Source organism: Orycteropus afer, unplaced genomic scaffold (genome assembly GCF_000298275.1).
Source record: "Orycteropus afer afer isolate SDZICR_OR568_19922 unplaced genomic scaffold, OryAfe1.0 scaffold00114, whole genome shotgun sequence".
Taxonomy (NCBI): Eukaryota; Metazoa; Chordata; class Mammalia; order Tubulidentata; family Orycteropodidae; genus Orycteropus; species Orycteropus afer.
Window position 1 is genome coordinate 5,717,329 of NW_006921701.1, and position 14,877 is coordinate 5,732,205.

The 14,877-nt window shown below is 35.1% G+C and overlaps 1 protein-coding gene across 1 annotated transcript in view; it reads left to right on the forward strand.

Annotated features, from left to right (window-relative positions):
- The window catches only part of STXBP5L (syntaxin binding protein 5L), a 471,051-nt gene that overhangs the window by 278,232 nt on the left and 177,942 nt on the right, over positions 1–14,877 (forward strand). Inside the window, exons 9-11 of the mRNA XM_007943886.2 lie at positions 449–527; positions 5,781–5,935; positions 10,748–10,820. Of these exons, the coding sequence (XP_007942077.1) occupies positions 449–527; positions 5,781–5,935; positions 10,748–10,820 (307 nt within the window). The remainder of the gene's footprint in view (positions 1–448; positions 528–5,780; positions 5,936–10,747; positions 10,821–14,877) is intronic.

The following is a 14,877-nucleotide window of genomic DNA, read 5'->3' on the forward strand; positions in this document are numbered from 1 at the left end:
TTCTCCGTTTGTTCCCCAGCCACCGTGCACAGTCCTCCATGCAGTCCCTGGCTAGCAGGGTGATTTTTAGGTTAATTCTTAGGTCCTACCACCACTCGGGAATTTCCAAGCAGTCTGTGCCATCAGGGTCGCTCAGGTCACTGCCAGACCGCAGCTCCATATGTCTCCTTTTTTGGTATTTTCATGCAAATTCTTCTGCTAGTTGTGGTTTGGTCCACTTTTGTCACCTTCCTTTCAAGGCTCAGGGGTCCAAGATTATCTCCTGTGTCTGTGTTAATTGGTTTCCCTTTTCTTTGTTGAAGAGGGTCTGTGCAGTCCTTCTTCCTAGTCCACCATCTTACCAGAACTCCAATTCTTATTATTTTTATTTACATTTTTTAAGTCAATATTTTTATCATGGATGAGTAGAATTTAAATCAGATGTAATAAAAAGCTTTTCTTTCTTTAGGAAAAAGTCAAAGAGAAGGAAGAAAATCTGAATCTTGTAAACCAATTCTTAAAGTAGAATATAAGACCTGTAGGAACAGGTATGTATTTTTACTTTGGGGGATGTGGGAATATATGTAAGAAAAGAGATAAGAAAGATAGATAGCTGTTAATGTTTATGTATTGTTTAAAATTTTACATAATTATGAATATATTAACTGAATCTTTTATATTAAAATTAACTGATTTCCTATTGTTTAATAGGCCTTGCTGTAATTGATCATTATGATCATTGCAAGTAACAGCTGTTAATTATTTAAAAATTTATAGGACTATTCAAATAGTATTATACATATATATATTAATTTAAAAAATATAGGATTTTTTTGGTCAAGCACATTGAAGTAGCAATCATTCAGCAGGTATTCATTAGGAAAACTATGTGCCTTTTGGTATTGCATGTGAAAGAATTAAATACATAGCCATGTTTCTGTACCTTAGGGCCTTACATTCTGAAGTTGGGAAGATTATAGTTAGTTGGAGAGATAAACAGTTATGTATGTTTGCATAATAAAAGATGCTACATCTTATGATACAAAAATTTAAAGAAGTAAAATTTTATCTTACATAAAGCAGGCTTAGCTATGTGTGTGTGTGTGTGTGTATATTTAATTATTGGAAGTAAAAGAGACTTGCAGTAATTATTAGAAATAATACTCTTATCCAATGTTCTGTAATAATCCTTGACTATATCTTAACTTTATTTCAACTATTATTATATAATCCTACTTTTATTAATTAGGAGCTCTGGTGGCATAGTGTCTAAGGCATTTGACTGCTAACCAGAAAGCTGGCAGTTCAAACTTACATTAATTATATACTCACAATAGAATATTTTCCTGCTACATATAATGTTAGGTTATACCTGTTCTTCAAAATTTTAATAGTATAAAATTTTGATCATTTTTAACCAATTTATATAAAGCAACACCTCTTTAGCCCAATCTAATGTTATCATAAACTGGTAAAAGTGAGCAAGTTTTATAATACTTTAATATAGCTAAAGTATTAAAACTTTCAAATCTAATCATTATAGAAGAAAATATAAACAATGTGATATATATTTTTCCTTCTTAAAACAATATTCCTTGAGGCTCCAGGTTCATCATTATTTCCATGAATGATGTAATCCAAGGACTAGTGAGATGTGGAGCCACTATATTAACTATTCCTACCAACTTCTGTTTTTTACTTTTTCTTTTCAGTTGTATATTTGTTTGTAAAAGTTTTTCTCTCTTCTCCACTTTCTGGCCATCAATATATCTACTAGTATCCAGTATTTTGTTTTCTATAGAAAGCCAAACTTATAAAATAAAAACAAATAGGTTCAAGTGAAGGCCTCATGAGAGGCTTTTCCATGAAAAAGTACATGATCTATAGACTGTGTGACATCAGTTTTGTTGCTCAGAGGCTTTTCTGAGCATGTGTTTCTATGAAGTCCTTAACAATAGTCAATTTAGTTCAGTTAAAACAATATTTATGAAGTTATTACTATAGGCGTTGGGCTGCTAACCAAAAGGTTGGTGGCTCAAACTCACAAGCTGCTCCATGGGAGAAAGATGAGGCAGTCTACTTCCATAAAAAATTTACAGCTTTGAAAACCCTATGAGGTTTACTGTGAGTTGGAATTGACTTGATGGGTTTGGTTTTGGATTGTTTTTGGACTTACCAGGCCCTGTGTAATTTGTTTGACATGCTAAACTAGAAGAGATTAGTGTCTGCCTTTGAATTTATTATGATCTAGTAGCAGAAGCAAGGCTTTGAACTAGTGGTTTCTATATATGTGAAGTGGTTTGGTAGAACTACAAGGCACTCTAGTGGTGTGGTGGTTAAGGCATTTTACTGCTAACCAAAAGTTCAATGGTTCAAACCCACCAGCTGCTCCATAGAAGAAAGATGAGACAATATGCTCCTATAAAGATTTACAGTCTTGGAAACCCAATAGACTGAATGGCAGTGAGTTTGGTTTGGTTTTGACAATGCTATGCTTGGGAACACAAAAAAGGGTCACAGAATCTAACCTTGAAGATGTGGGGAGGAGAAAGGTGAAGAGAGATTTGCGAATTCTTCTTGGGAAAGGAGGTTCAAGTGGGGCTTAAAGGACAATTGGATGGTGACAGACAGTGAAAGGAAATGGTAAAAGTAAAGAGAAGGAATTTCAGGAATCAGAAACTCAAATTAAGGCAGTGTAAAATGATGACTAAGATAACTGGCTTTGGAGTAAGACAGCTGCATGATCTTGAAGACTTTAATTAGCTTTTCTTTTAACTTTTTTTCCTCATTAGTAAATAAGGGTTAATACCTATCTCATCAGGATGCTTGTGAGAATTAAATGAAATAATGCATAATACATGTAAAGTAATACGTTTCGTGAGTGGCACAGAGTGGATTTTTTAATAAAGAGAAGTTAATATTACTATTGTTGACATCATCAGATCCATGTATTCCACATTGTTAAAATTATTTAACTCCTAATGAATTGGTCTAGTAATTGTTAATCCATCTTTCTGTGAAAGTAATAGTTCAGATTTATATTGTAAAATAAATTATCATAATTACTGCCATCCCATTTACTTGTGTTCTTTGTTGTTGTTGTTATGTGCCATCGAGTCGGCCCCGACTCATAGCGACCCCTCCTTGGGTTGCCAAGGCAGTATCACTATGGAAGTAGATTGCCCCATCTTCCTTCCGAGGAGTGGCTGGTGGGTTTGAACCGCCAGCCTTCTGGTTAGCAGTCAAGTGCCTTAGGCACTATGCTACCAGAGCTCCTTGTGTTCTTTAGTATATTATATTTATTAGTTGTTTCATTACCACTGAATTAGAAAAGTCATCTCTGGGAGCAGTGGTTTCATAGCTAAGAACACAAGGAGACTAAAAAGCAAAGAAAGGTGAGATGAATGAAGGCCTTGAGGTTAACAATACTGAAAGGTATTGCCACAGCAAAACAGGCTATAGTCTGGAAGTGGGAATAAGTATCTCTATTTCCACTCCATCTATTACAGAGCAGAAACCTTGTGAAGTCAAAAATTAGGATGACTGTGAAAGAAGCAGGAACCAAAAGAAGAGCTTTTCCTTGTGCACCACAGAAATAGGGCCTCCTAATGGAGAGCGTAGATAGCAGATGTAAGGGCTATGTTTTCTGCTTAGCTTTATCTCAGGCCAGTCATTCACAGACTTGCTTTACATTTCTGGGGATTAATAACCATTCTGCTTAGGAATCATTTTGATCCCTCATCTTCTCTTTGTCCACTAGCACTCTAACAAAGATGACCTCAAGGCTTAATATTTTCATCCTCTTTAAAAATGGAACGATGATTTTTTTTAAAAAATCTATTACTACTTGCACAATCAGGTTCCCTGTTGTAAATGAAAATCATTTTCTATTAGTCTTTTAAGGAGGTCTGGTAGTGTAGTACCTGAGGCATTTGACTGCTAAGCAGAAGGCTGTCGGTGCAAACCCACCAGCCACCCCTCGGAAGGAAGGTTGAGTGATCTACTTCCATAGTGATACCTGCTCGGAAACCCGAGGAGGGGTCGCTGTGAGTCGGGGCTGACTCGACGGCACATAACAACAACAACAACATTAGGCTTTTAGTCTCTTCCTATCATGGCAACCTAGTTGTAGGCTTCATGTATGGTTAAGTTCTCCAAACCTCAGTATACCCATCTATAAAGTGAGAAAAATAAATAGTATCCTCGTTGGGATAGCATCAGCATTAAAAAAAATAGTGCATATAAAATGTTTCACACAGTAACTGAAACATAATAAATACTCAATAAATGCTAGGATTAAGTATTTATTATGCTATACTACACAACTTATTGTTCAATCTTGTTGCCTTTATGAAACATAATTTTAATTCTTTTTCCTTTATTTTATTTTAAAAATCACCACACAGTAAAATTGACTTTTTTTCCTTTTGGTATAAGTTCTATGAATTTTAACACATGTACAGATTCCTGTAGCCACCATCACAGTCAGAATATAGAACATTTCCATCAACTCAAATACTCCTGTTTGCTATCTCTTTGTAGTGACACCTTCCCCTGCTCATAACCCTTGGCACCCACTGATCTGTTTTGCATTACTGTAGTTTTGTCTTTTGAGGATGTCATGTAAATACAGTCATACAGTATGTAAGCTGTTTAGCTTCTTTCATTTTGCATAATGTCTTTGAGATTCATCCAAGTTGTGTGTTGATAATTTGTTCCTTTTTATTAATATTTTCTTTATGTGTATGAGGACACTGTCAATAATATGGCTATTTATTTATTCTATAAGAATCCATGTAATAAGTATCTCTTAATAGATACATTTGTGTTTAGTACAGGAGACAGTGTGATACAGCATTTACCAAATTGTGCTTCTTTAATTGCTAATGATGTTCATGGGGAAAATAAAGTTAAATAAATATTAGAAAAGCTTGAGAAATTCTGGATTTCAAAAGGTAAACTGGTAAGGTAAATTCTTTGCTATAAGATCTCTCAGAATCTTTAATATACATTATGAATTGTAAAATTCAAAAGGAAGAGATGTTTTGTAAATGCTTGCAAAATTATTAATTTTTTAAAAAAATTTTGCAGAAAAATTTATATTCCAAAGTTTGGAAACATTGGGCTAGAAATAAAAATTATGAGCTTTGAAGTCTAGGTTTGAATCTATGTCTAGCTATACACTAACTGCTTGCCCCATGAGCAAGTTACTTAACCTTTAAGAATCCTTATCTACAAATGGAGCTAATAGTACTTTCTTCATCAGAGTTGTTGTGAGGATTACATAAAACTCACTTTATGTGTACACGTAGCACAATATCTTCCACTTGGTAAGAATTTGGTAAAGGATAGCTGTTTATTATTAGAGGTGACACAATAGTTAAGGACTCAGCTGCTAATTGAGAGTTTGGCAGTTTGAACCCACACCGGCATTCCTTGGAAAAAAGACCCAGTGATCTGCTCCCATAAAGATTACAGCCTAGAAAACCTTCAGGGGTAGTTCTGTTCTGTTACATGGGTCAGTGTCAGCTGACAATCAACTTGACATTATCTAACAACAAAAACATTATTAGAGGCAATAAAGACTAGTTTTTAGAAGCATACACTTTGGAGTCTTACAGAGCTTAATTTTCTATTGGGTTTTGCCACTTACTTATTACTTAACCTCATTAGTAGAAGAGGATAATAATGAGAATTTAATGTCATAAACATTTAGTATACAATGTGCACAGGCTTAGTCCTGTGGCTTTATGTCATCGTAAAGGATTTTTTTAATCTCATTAACTTTTTTTCCTGTGCAGTGAGCCATTCATAATATTTTCTGGTGGACTGTCCTATGACAAAGCTTGCAGAAGACCAAGTTTAACCATCATGCATGGAAAAGCGATTACAGTACTAGAAATGGACCATCCTATTGTTGAATTTCTAACTTTATGTGAAACACCCTATCCAAATGGTAAGTATTGATATTGAAACTATTTTGAAAAATCATTTTTTGAAGTGTTATGTGACAAATTCCTTACAAATTAAGCTTAAATATTTTCAGTTTTGGCAGCTGACAACCACCGTGGTACAACAGTGTGCGCTACAGGTGCTGAATCAGGTTTTGCAACTGTACCTACTTGACAAACTGGAATAAGACAGATGTAGTTGCATCACTGCTGGAGTTTCAGGGTTCTAATGTCAGGTAAGTGCTTTAAACTTTGATAAGGATGGTGGAAGCTGAGCTGGGAGGGTCTGATAGGGGTCCGGGGTGAAATCACTTGGGGAAACTGGGGTCCTCTAATAGCCTCTCCTGGTCCAGCTCCACCCATCCCATTCCAAAGCCAATCAAAGTTAAAGCACTTAACCTGATATCAGTGATCTGGAACTCTGGTGGTGCTGCAGTCACATCTGTTTCAAATCAGGCTTTACATCAGATGCGACTGCAGCACCTCTGTTTACTCTAGGATTGCTGATGTGTGGTTAGTGATTTATTTCAATTTTGAGAATAATTAGTAAAAAGGGCTTTTGGGAGGAGATATACTTATATCTTTTTATTACCTCGAATATAGATTAAGACTCTCTGTAAACATAAGAACTAGTCTAAAGTTATATGTGAGCTGTAAGTTTTTGATAATCTAAAAATGAAGAAGGGTGAAAACATATAATGGGAAATATGAGTTTATGATTGAAGCAACACAATGTGTATATACATTACTAAATTGTCAAGAGGAACATAAAGGTACAGGAGAAAGAGCACTGGACTTGGAAACAGAATATTTGGTTTTATGATTTACCTCTGTGACTTACTAGCTTTGTGAATTTGAGTCAGTCAGTCTACATTTATGAGCTTGATGTATCATTTAGAGAAAGAAGATAATAATATTGACCCCACGTGATTATTGGAAAGTCAAACTGAAGATACTTTATTAATTATGAAGATATACAATTTGTAAATTTTTACATTGAATATATTAATTTGTTTTAAATTATTCAGTTTCATATAAAAAGATAGGATAAGTTGAGATGAAATAAAAATCAGTATAGCACTTTGTTTATAGAGTTCCTAGAGACAGGAAAATTGCCTGTGTTGTTAATTAATTTTAAAATATATATATTTGTTGTATATTTCTATGACCTTGGTACAAAAAAAGACTTGGTGAGACTACAGATGAAGTAGGAATCTGATTTCTGATGTCAAATTGCAAAAACAAACAAAAAAATTGGTCAGGTAAGGGCAATAACTGTAACTTGTCAAATTTAAATAATATAAGGTCTTAATTCAGTGCTGAATTATGGTTCAGACTGTAAATACTGTATATATTTTACAGGCTAGTTAGCAAGTTGACGACTAGAGTATTTATACAGAGCTTCATGGAGAAAGTAGGATTCAGGTAGGCCTTGAAGAATGACCCAAGTCTTGAAAAAGGATATTGAATAAAGGTTTTAGAATCTATGAGGTCTTCCAGAGTGAAATAAAGTTAAAAAGAAACTTACATGCTTTTGGAGAAGGGAGCTACAGAGAAATTTTGAGAAAATATTACGATGAAAGAAAGCAGTGTTTTAGGAAGATTTGTCCAAAAGGAGTATGTAGTTTTGTAGGGAGAGACATTGAAATCTGAAATTCCATATTCCACCTGGGAGACTGTTGTAATGTTGTACATTAAAAATGGTCAAGGTCTGAAACAAGATGCTGCTTGTAGGAATGCAGAGAGAAATATCCACTGGATTTGATGAACAATGATTAGAGAGTGATATGATCTATGAAAAGGAACCCTGGTTACACAGTGGCTAAGCATTTGACTGCTAACCAAAAGGTCAGATGCTTAAATCCACCAATGGCTCCATGGGAGAAAAACCTGGTGGTCTGCTTGCATAAATATTATAGCCTTGGAAACCCTATGGAGCAGTTCTACTCTGTCCTATGGGGTCACTGTGAGTCAGAATCAGCTCAATGCAATGATTTTTTTTTTTTTAATAGCAGGTTTTGAAATGAGAGAAAGATAAGTCTGTGAGTCAATATGATTGTTTAGAGACTCAGAAAAGGAGAGAAAAAACTTACAATATTTATTTATAAATCATCAGAATATGGGAGTTCTCTGAAGTTGTAATGATGAATGATGAAGGAATATAGGGAGAAAAGAACAGAGGACCAAAAACTAAGCTTAGGTAAATGCCTCCTATTAAGAGTCTAGAGGAAGAAGATGGATCAGCAAAAGAAACTAAAAATGTGTAGCTGCAAAGATCAAACACTGTGTGTGTTTAAATTTCTGCAAATCAGTGGAGATATTGTGACAAATTCTAATAATGTTCAATAAATTACCAATGTACTGCAACCATATCTGGTTACTTCTAAGCCACATATATAAAACTTTTTCACAGAAGCAATAAAGGTAGAACTTTTCACTTGCCAAGGTTAGAGGCAGAAGTTTAAATGTACTCAGTAAAATATAAATGTATTTTATTAACTATTTCTAATTAAAACAGTAATACGTGAAAATGGCGTTAAAGAACTCCTACAGTTCAAAACAGTATATGGTAAAAAGTTTCTCAGTGCTCATCCAGAGACAACCACTGTTACTAATTTTCTTATGTGTGCTCCCCAAATACTCTATGCATATATGTGTATAATCATTTATGTATTTGTATATTATCTCCTTTTTTATACAACTGATTGTATACTCTGTGTACTATTGTATATCATACTTTTTTTTCACATAATAGTATATGCTGATTATGATTCCATATTAGAAAATTTGGAACTTCATTCTTTATAGCTGTATAGTGGTAAAAGTTATACATCAATTAAACAAATTATTTAAAATTATAATATTGCTGAATCATTTGTGACATCTAACAATTCAGTCCGTTTCTAAAAGAATACAAATGCTTTAATGTAGATTCTATACTCAGATTCGTCAGTTTCACAGCTACATTTAACTATATCCAGTCCTTTCCAAGCCCTGTAAATAGTACTTTTGTCTTCAGAGAAGTAATAATTAAGCTAGAGCTTTTTGCCTTGCCGGGAGCTATGGTTAGAAGATTAAGCCTACAGGAATAAATCAATCAAAGTAGTGAAGGAAGTAATACAATTGGCATCTATTGAGCCCTTACTATGTGCTAGATTTTGCTTTAGACATTTATATACATATTATTTCATCTAATCTTCATAAAATTATAAGATAATTATTATTTTCCCACCTCCATAGGTGGAAAAATTGAAGTTCAAAGAAGTTTGTTCATTTGCCAAAGATTAAACTACTGTTGAAAAATAAAGACAGAATTGTACCTAATACTGTATGCCTCATAAGGAAAGCTTTTTAATAAATAATACCCAGAAACAAAATTTCCTACCAAGGTGAAACTTTTGTTGTCAGTTTGAATTATTTGTAAAAGAACAGCAATTATCTAAAACAGGTATAACTACCAAGAATGATAATTTATCTATTTATGACTTTTGTTCATTCATGCAAATATCTCAGCTATTTTATTTTCTTAACAATGGCTTCCCAACCGGTGATTTTTCCTAAAGCGGAAAGAAAACAGAGGAAATAAGTAGTCATACGGAATACTACCTTTCTCTAAACTAAAGAACAAAACAAACAAAACCCAGAAGTATTGAAACTATGTTGAAAAACTTAAAACAGCTGTGCTACGTAAGGGAGAATGGGAAAATACTCACTTTGAGAACAATGGCAAATAGTATGTAGACTGCATACTGCCACATAGATGTGCACTCAAGCAAGGGCAAGCACTTTCTCAGTGTTCTTTACTTTTTAGTAAAGGAAAAGAAAAAGTTTTAAAGAAACTTTTAAAGAAAAAGTTCTTTACTTTTTCTCTTATACACGTTACTTATAAACAAACATATATTGGCTCTATAGGCACTCAGAACTGGAAGGACTATGATGGTCATCTATACAGTTTCCCATCTAAGACTTGAATCTTCTAAGCAAAATACCTGCCAAGTTATTTTTGAACTTATGGTTATATACCTCTTAAAACTAGTCAGTAGAGACTGCTGATACGGTGAATACAGGATGGAATTTAGAAGCAGTTCTAGATTAAATTTCACCTCTATCATTTACTTGCTGTATAACCTTATGCCAATTTCTAAACTCATTGGGCCTCATTTTCTTTGTAAAATGGGAAAATAGTAATACTTGCTCTGACTACTGAGGATTAAATATATTTAAAATGTATTTGTAAATAACTTTTCCTTAAACTGAAAATAATTCTTTCATTGTGGCTTTCACTTATTAATACTTTATTGTAGATGAAAGCAATGATGTCCCTGCTACTCTAATTAATACCCCTGCCAAACCACAAGTCATTCCCTAAACCATGAATTACCCTTTTCATGTTTTTCATAGTTCATAGTACTTTCTGAATTCATCTTGTTTGTTTACTTGCTCATGATTTGTATAAATCCCTCAAATGTAAAACTCCGTGAGTAGAAGGACCTTGTCAATCTTACTCTCCTCTATATCCCTTGTTATTAAAACAGTACCTGACATATATTGAAGGAAGGAAGGAATAAATAGAGGGAAGGAAGAGGGAAGGAATGAAGGAGAGATGAAGAAAGAAAATAATATTTGTTCTGGAGATAAAGGAACTAAATTTTTTGAGGTTTTATAAAATATACTCACTGCCATTGAGTCAATTTTGACTCATAGCGACCCCTCCTTGGGTTTCTGAGGCGGTATCTCTACAGAAGTAGATTGCCCAATCTTCCTTCCAAAAATATAAAATATGAAAACTTTTCAATATTTATTCTTTATTTTTTTAGAATTTCAAGAACCCTACGCTGTCGTAGTACTTCTGGAGAAAGATCTCATCATAGTTGATCTGACACAAAGCAAGTAAGTGATCCATATGCATAATAACGGTAACTATTTTTAAACTTATTAATTGCAATTAAAATACAGAAAAACATTTTACATAACTGGCGTTAGTATTCTTTAAATGGGTGAGAATTTCTTAGGTAAATATTTCTTTATGTAAATATTGTTTTGCTCGAATTACAGAAATGTAATTTGGATCAGTAATTAAAGTTAAACCAGCAAAGGTTGGGGAACACTGAGAAAATTGAAGGAGAGTATGAAGGTAGCCCCTAATGTTTTGAGGCAAGCATTTGGAGACTCAGGGCATGTAAAGTAGATCACATTATTGCTGTTTCCTTAAGAAAAACAATTACTACAGAAATTGTATGATATGATGTCTGGTCCCACTGCTTGTCTGTCAGTTTGTCGTATTGTGTTGGTTTGTATGCTGCTATGATGCTGGAAGCTATGCCACTGGTATTTCAAATAAAAGTAGGTGTTCCAGGGTGGGTGGGTTTCAGAGAAGCTTCTAGACTAAGATAAACTGGGAAGAAAGAAGAGGTGGTGCACTTATGAAAAACAGAACCACTGAAATCTTATGAATAGCAGTGAAACATTGTCTAATATGGTATTGGAAGATGAGCACCTCACATTAGAAGGCACCAAAATATGACTGAAGAAGAGCTGTCTCCTCAAAGTAGAGGCTATCATAATGACGTGGATGGACTAAAGACTTTTGGGCCTTCATTTGCTAATGTGACATGACTCAAAATGAGAAGAAATAGCTGCAAACATCCATTAATAATTGGAACATGGAATGTACAAAGTATGAGTCTAGAAAAATTGGAAATTTAATGAATAGAGATTGATATTCTAGGTAATAAATAGTAAGCTGAAATAGACCAGTATTGGCCATTTTAAATTGGACAAGCATATGGTCTACTATGTAGGGAATGAGAAATTGAAGAGGAATGACATATCTTTCATTATCAAAAACAACACTTAAAGATCTATCCTGAGGTATAATCCTAAAAGATCTCTGGGGGTATAGTGGGTAAGGCATTTGGCTACTAACCTGAAGGACAGCAGTTCAAAGCCACCAGCTGCTCCATAGAAGGAAGAAGAAGCTATCTGTTTCCATAGATATTTACAGCCTTGGAAACCCTAGAGAGATTGCTATGAGTCAGAGTTGAGCAGGCTTGGTTTTAAAGGAATATCAGTTAATACTATTATTTAAATGTATGAACCAACCACTAAAGCCAAAGATGAAGAAAATGAAGATTTTTCCAACTTCTGTAACCTGAAATTGACCAAATGTGCAATCAAGATGCATTGATTATTATTGGTGATTGGAATAAGAAAGTTGAAAACAAAGAAGATATACTGGTAGTTGGAAAATATGGCCTTGGTAATAGAAGTGATTACCAAAGATTGCATGATAGAATTTTGCAAGACTAATGACTTACTCATTGCAAATACTTTTTTTCAACAACATAAGTGGTGACTATACACATGGACCTTGCCAAATGGGAAACGCAGGAATCAAATTGAATACATCTGTGGGAAGACTATGGAAAAGCTCAATTATCATCTGTCAGAACAAGGCCAGGGACTGACTGTGGACCAGACTACCACCTGCCTCTGGACAAGTTAAGCTGACACTGAAGAAAATTAAAATAAATCCACAAGAGCCAGAGTACCACCTTGAATAGATCCCATCTGAGTTTAAAGACCATCTCAAGAATAGATTTGACACATTAAACACCAATGACTGAAGAGCAGATGAGTTGTGGAATAATATCAAGAACATCATACATGAAGAAAGCAAAAGGTCATTAAGAAAAACAGGAAAAGAAAATAAGACCAAAATAGATGTCAGGAGAGACTCTAAAACTTGCTCTGGAACAGAGAGTAGTAAAGCAAATGAAATGATGAAGTAGAAGATATGAACCAAAGATTTCAAAGGGTGGTTCAAGAAGACAAAGTACAGTATTACAGTGAACTATGCAAACACCTGGAGTTACAAAACCAAAAGAGAAGAGCATGCTCAACATTTCTCAAGCTGAAAGATCTGAAGAAAAAAATTCATGGCTTGAGTTACAATATTGAAAGATTCTATGGGAACTATTGAATAATTCAGGAAGCATCAAAGAGGATGGAAGGAAATCACAGTCACTGTACCAAGAAGAATTGGCCAACATTCAACCATTTCAGGAGGTAACATATGATCAAGAATTGATGATACTGAAGGACAAGCTGCACTGAAAGAATTGGTGAAAAACAAGACTCCAGGAATTGATGAGATACCTATTGAGATACTTCCACAAATGGATGCAACACTGGAAGCATTCACTCATATATACCAAGAAATTTGGAATACAGTTACCTGGCCAACTGATAGGAAGAGATCCATATTTGTGTCTGTCTTGGTTCTCTAGATGCTACTATAACAGATATTCCACAAGTGGATGCCTTTAACAAATAGGCATTTATTCTCTTACAGTTTAGGAGGCTAGAAGTCTGAGTTCAAAGTGCCAGCTCTATGGGCTAGATAAAGGCCACTCAACCTTGGGCTTCAGTTCTGCCTCCTATTCCTGGCCCACTAGAGCAAGAGGCTTTTTCCAACTCTTGCAACTGCTGGCTGCTGAGGCTGATGAACCCAAGATCAACAAGTAAAATGGCACAGTCCCAAGATTAGCAGACAACAAGACAGGCCACTAGTTCAAGTCCAGTAACAATCCCAAGATTAGCAGGCAACATGACAGGTGACTGAGATGAAGACAGCTAAATGCAGGATCCAGATGTGCCAAAACCTTGAGACCTGTCTCAAAACTTCTCTTTGTATGCTGGAAGTAGGCCACACCCTAAAGCAGCTACTTAGCTGCTCATAGCAGATTCTACCATGGAGTTGACTGCCAATCTCATCATGGGATATAACTATATCCAGCTGACCAGCCACTCAAAAGCAGGCCTAGCCAAGTTGGCACACAGCCTTAACTACCACAGTGCCCATGCCAAAGAAACATGCTCTAACAGAATGTGGAAATTATTGAGAAGTATCATTAATATCACATGCAAGTAAAATGTTGCTGAAAATAATTCAAATATAGTTGCAGAAGTAACAGGAAACTGCCAGAAATTCAAGCCAGATTTAGAAGTGGACGTGGAATGAGGGATATTAGCTGATGGATCTTGATGAAAGCAGAGAATACCAGAAATACCTCTATTTTATTGACTATGCAGAGGCATTTGACTGTGTAGATCATAACTGATTATAGATAAGTTTGCAAGGATGGAAATTCAAGAACATGTCATTGTGCTCATGAGAAGCAAGAGGGAGTCATTCAGACAGAACAAGGGGATACTGCATGGTTTAAAATCAGGAAGGGAGTGCATCAGGGTTGTATCCCTTCACTATACTTGTTCAGTCTGTGTGCTGAGCAAATAATCTGTATAGCTGCAGTATATGAAGAAGAAGGTGACATCAGGACTGGAGGAAGACTCATTAACAACCTGTGATATGCAGATGACACAACCTTGCTTGCTGAAAGCAAAGAAGATTTGAAGCAATTACTGATGAAAATCAAAGACTACAGCCTTCAGTATGGATTACATCTCAACATAAAGAAACTACTCACAACTGGACCAATAAGCAACATCGTGAAAGATGGCTAAAAGATTAAAGTTGTCAGGGATTTAATTTTACTTGATTACACAATCAATGCCCATGGAAGCACCAGTCAAGTAATCAAATGGCATATTGTATTGGGCAAATCCGCTGCCAAAGACCTCTTGAAAATGTAAAAGAGCAAAGATGTAACTTTGCACCTAACCCAAGCCATTTCAGTAGGCTCATACGCATGTGAAAGCTGGACAATGAATAAGGAAGACAGCAGAATTGATGCATATGAATTGTGGTTATTGGCAAGGAATAGTGAATATACCATGAACTGCCAGAGAATGAAAAAATCTCTCTTGGGAGAAGTACAGCTGGAATGCTCCTTAGAAGCAAGAATGGCCAGACTTTGTCTCTCATACCTTGGTCATGTTACCAGGAGGGACAAGTCTCTCGAGAAGGATATTATGCTTGCCAAAG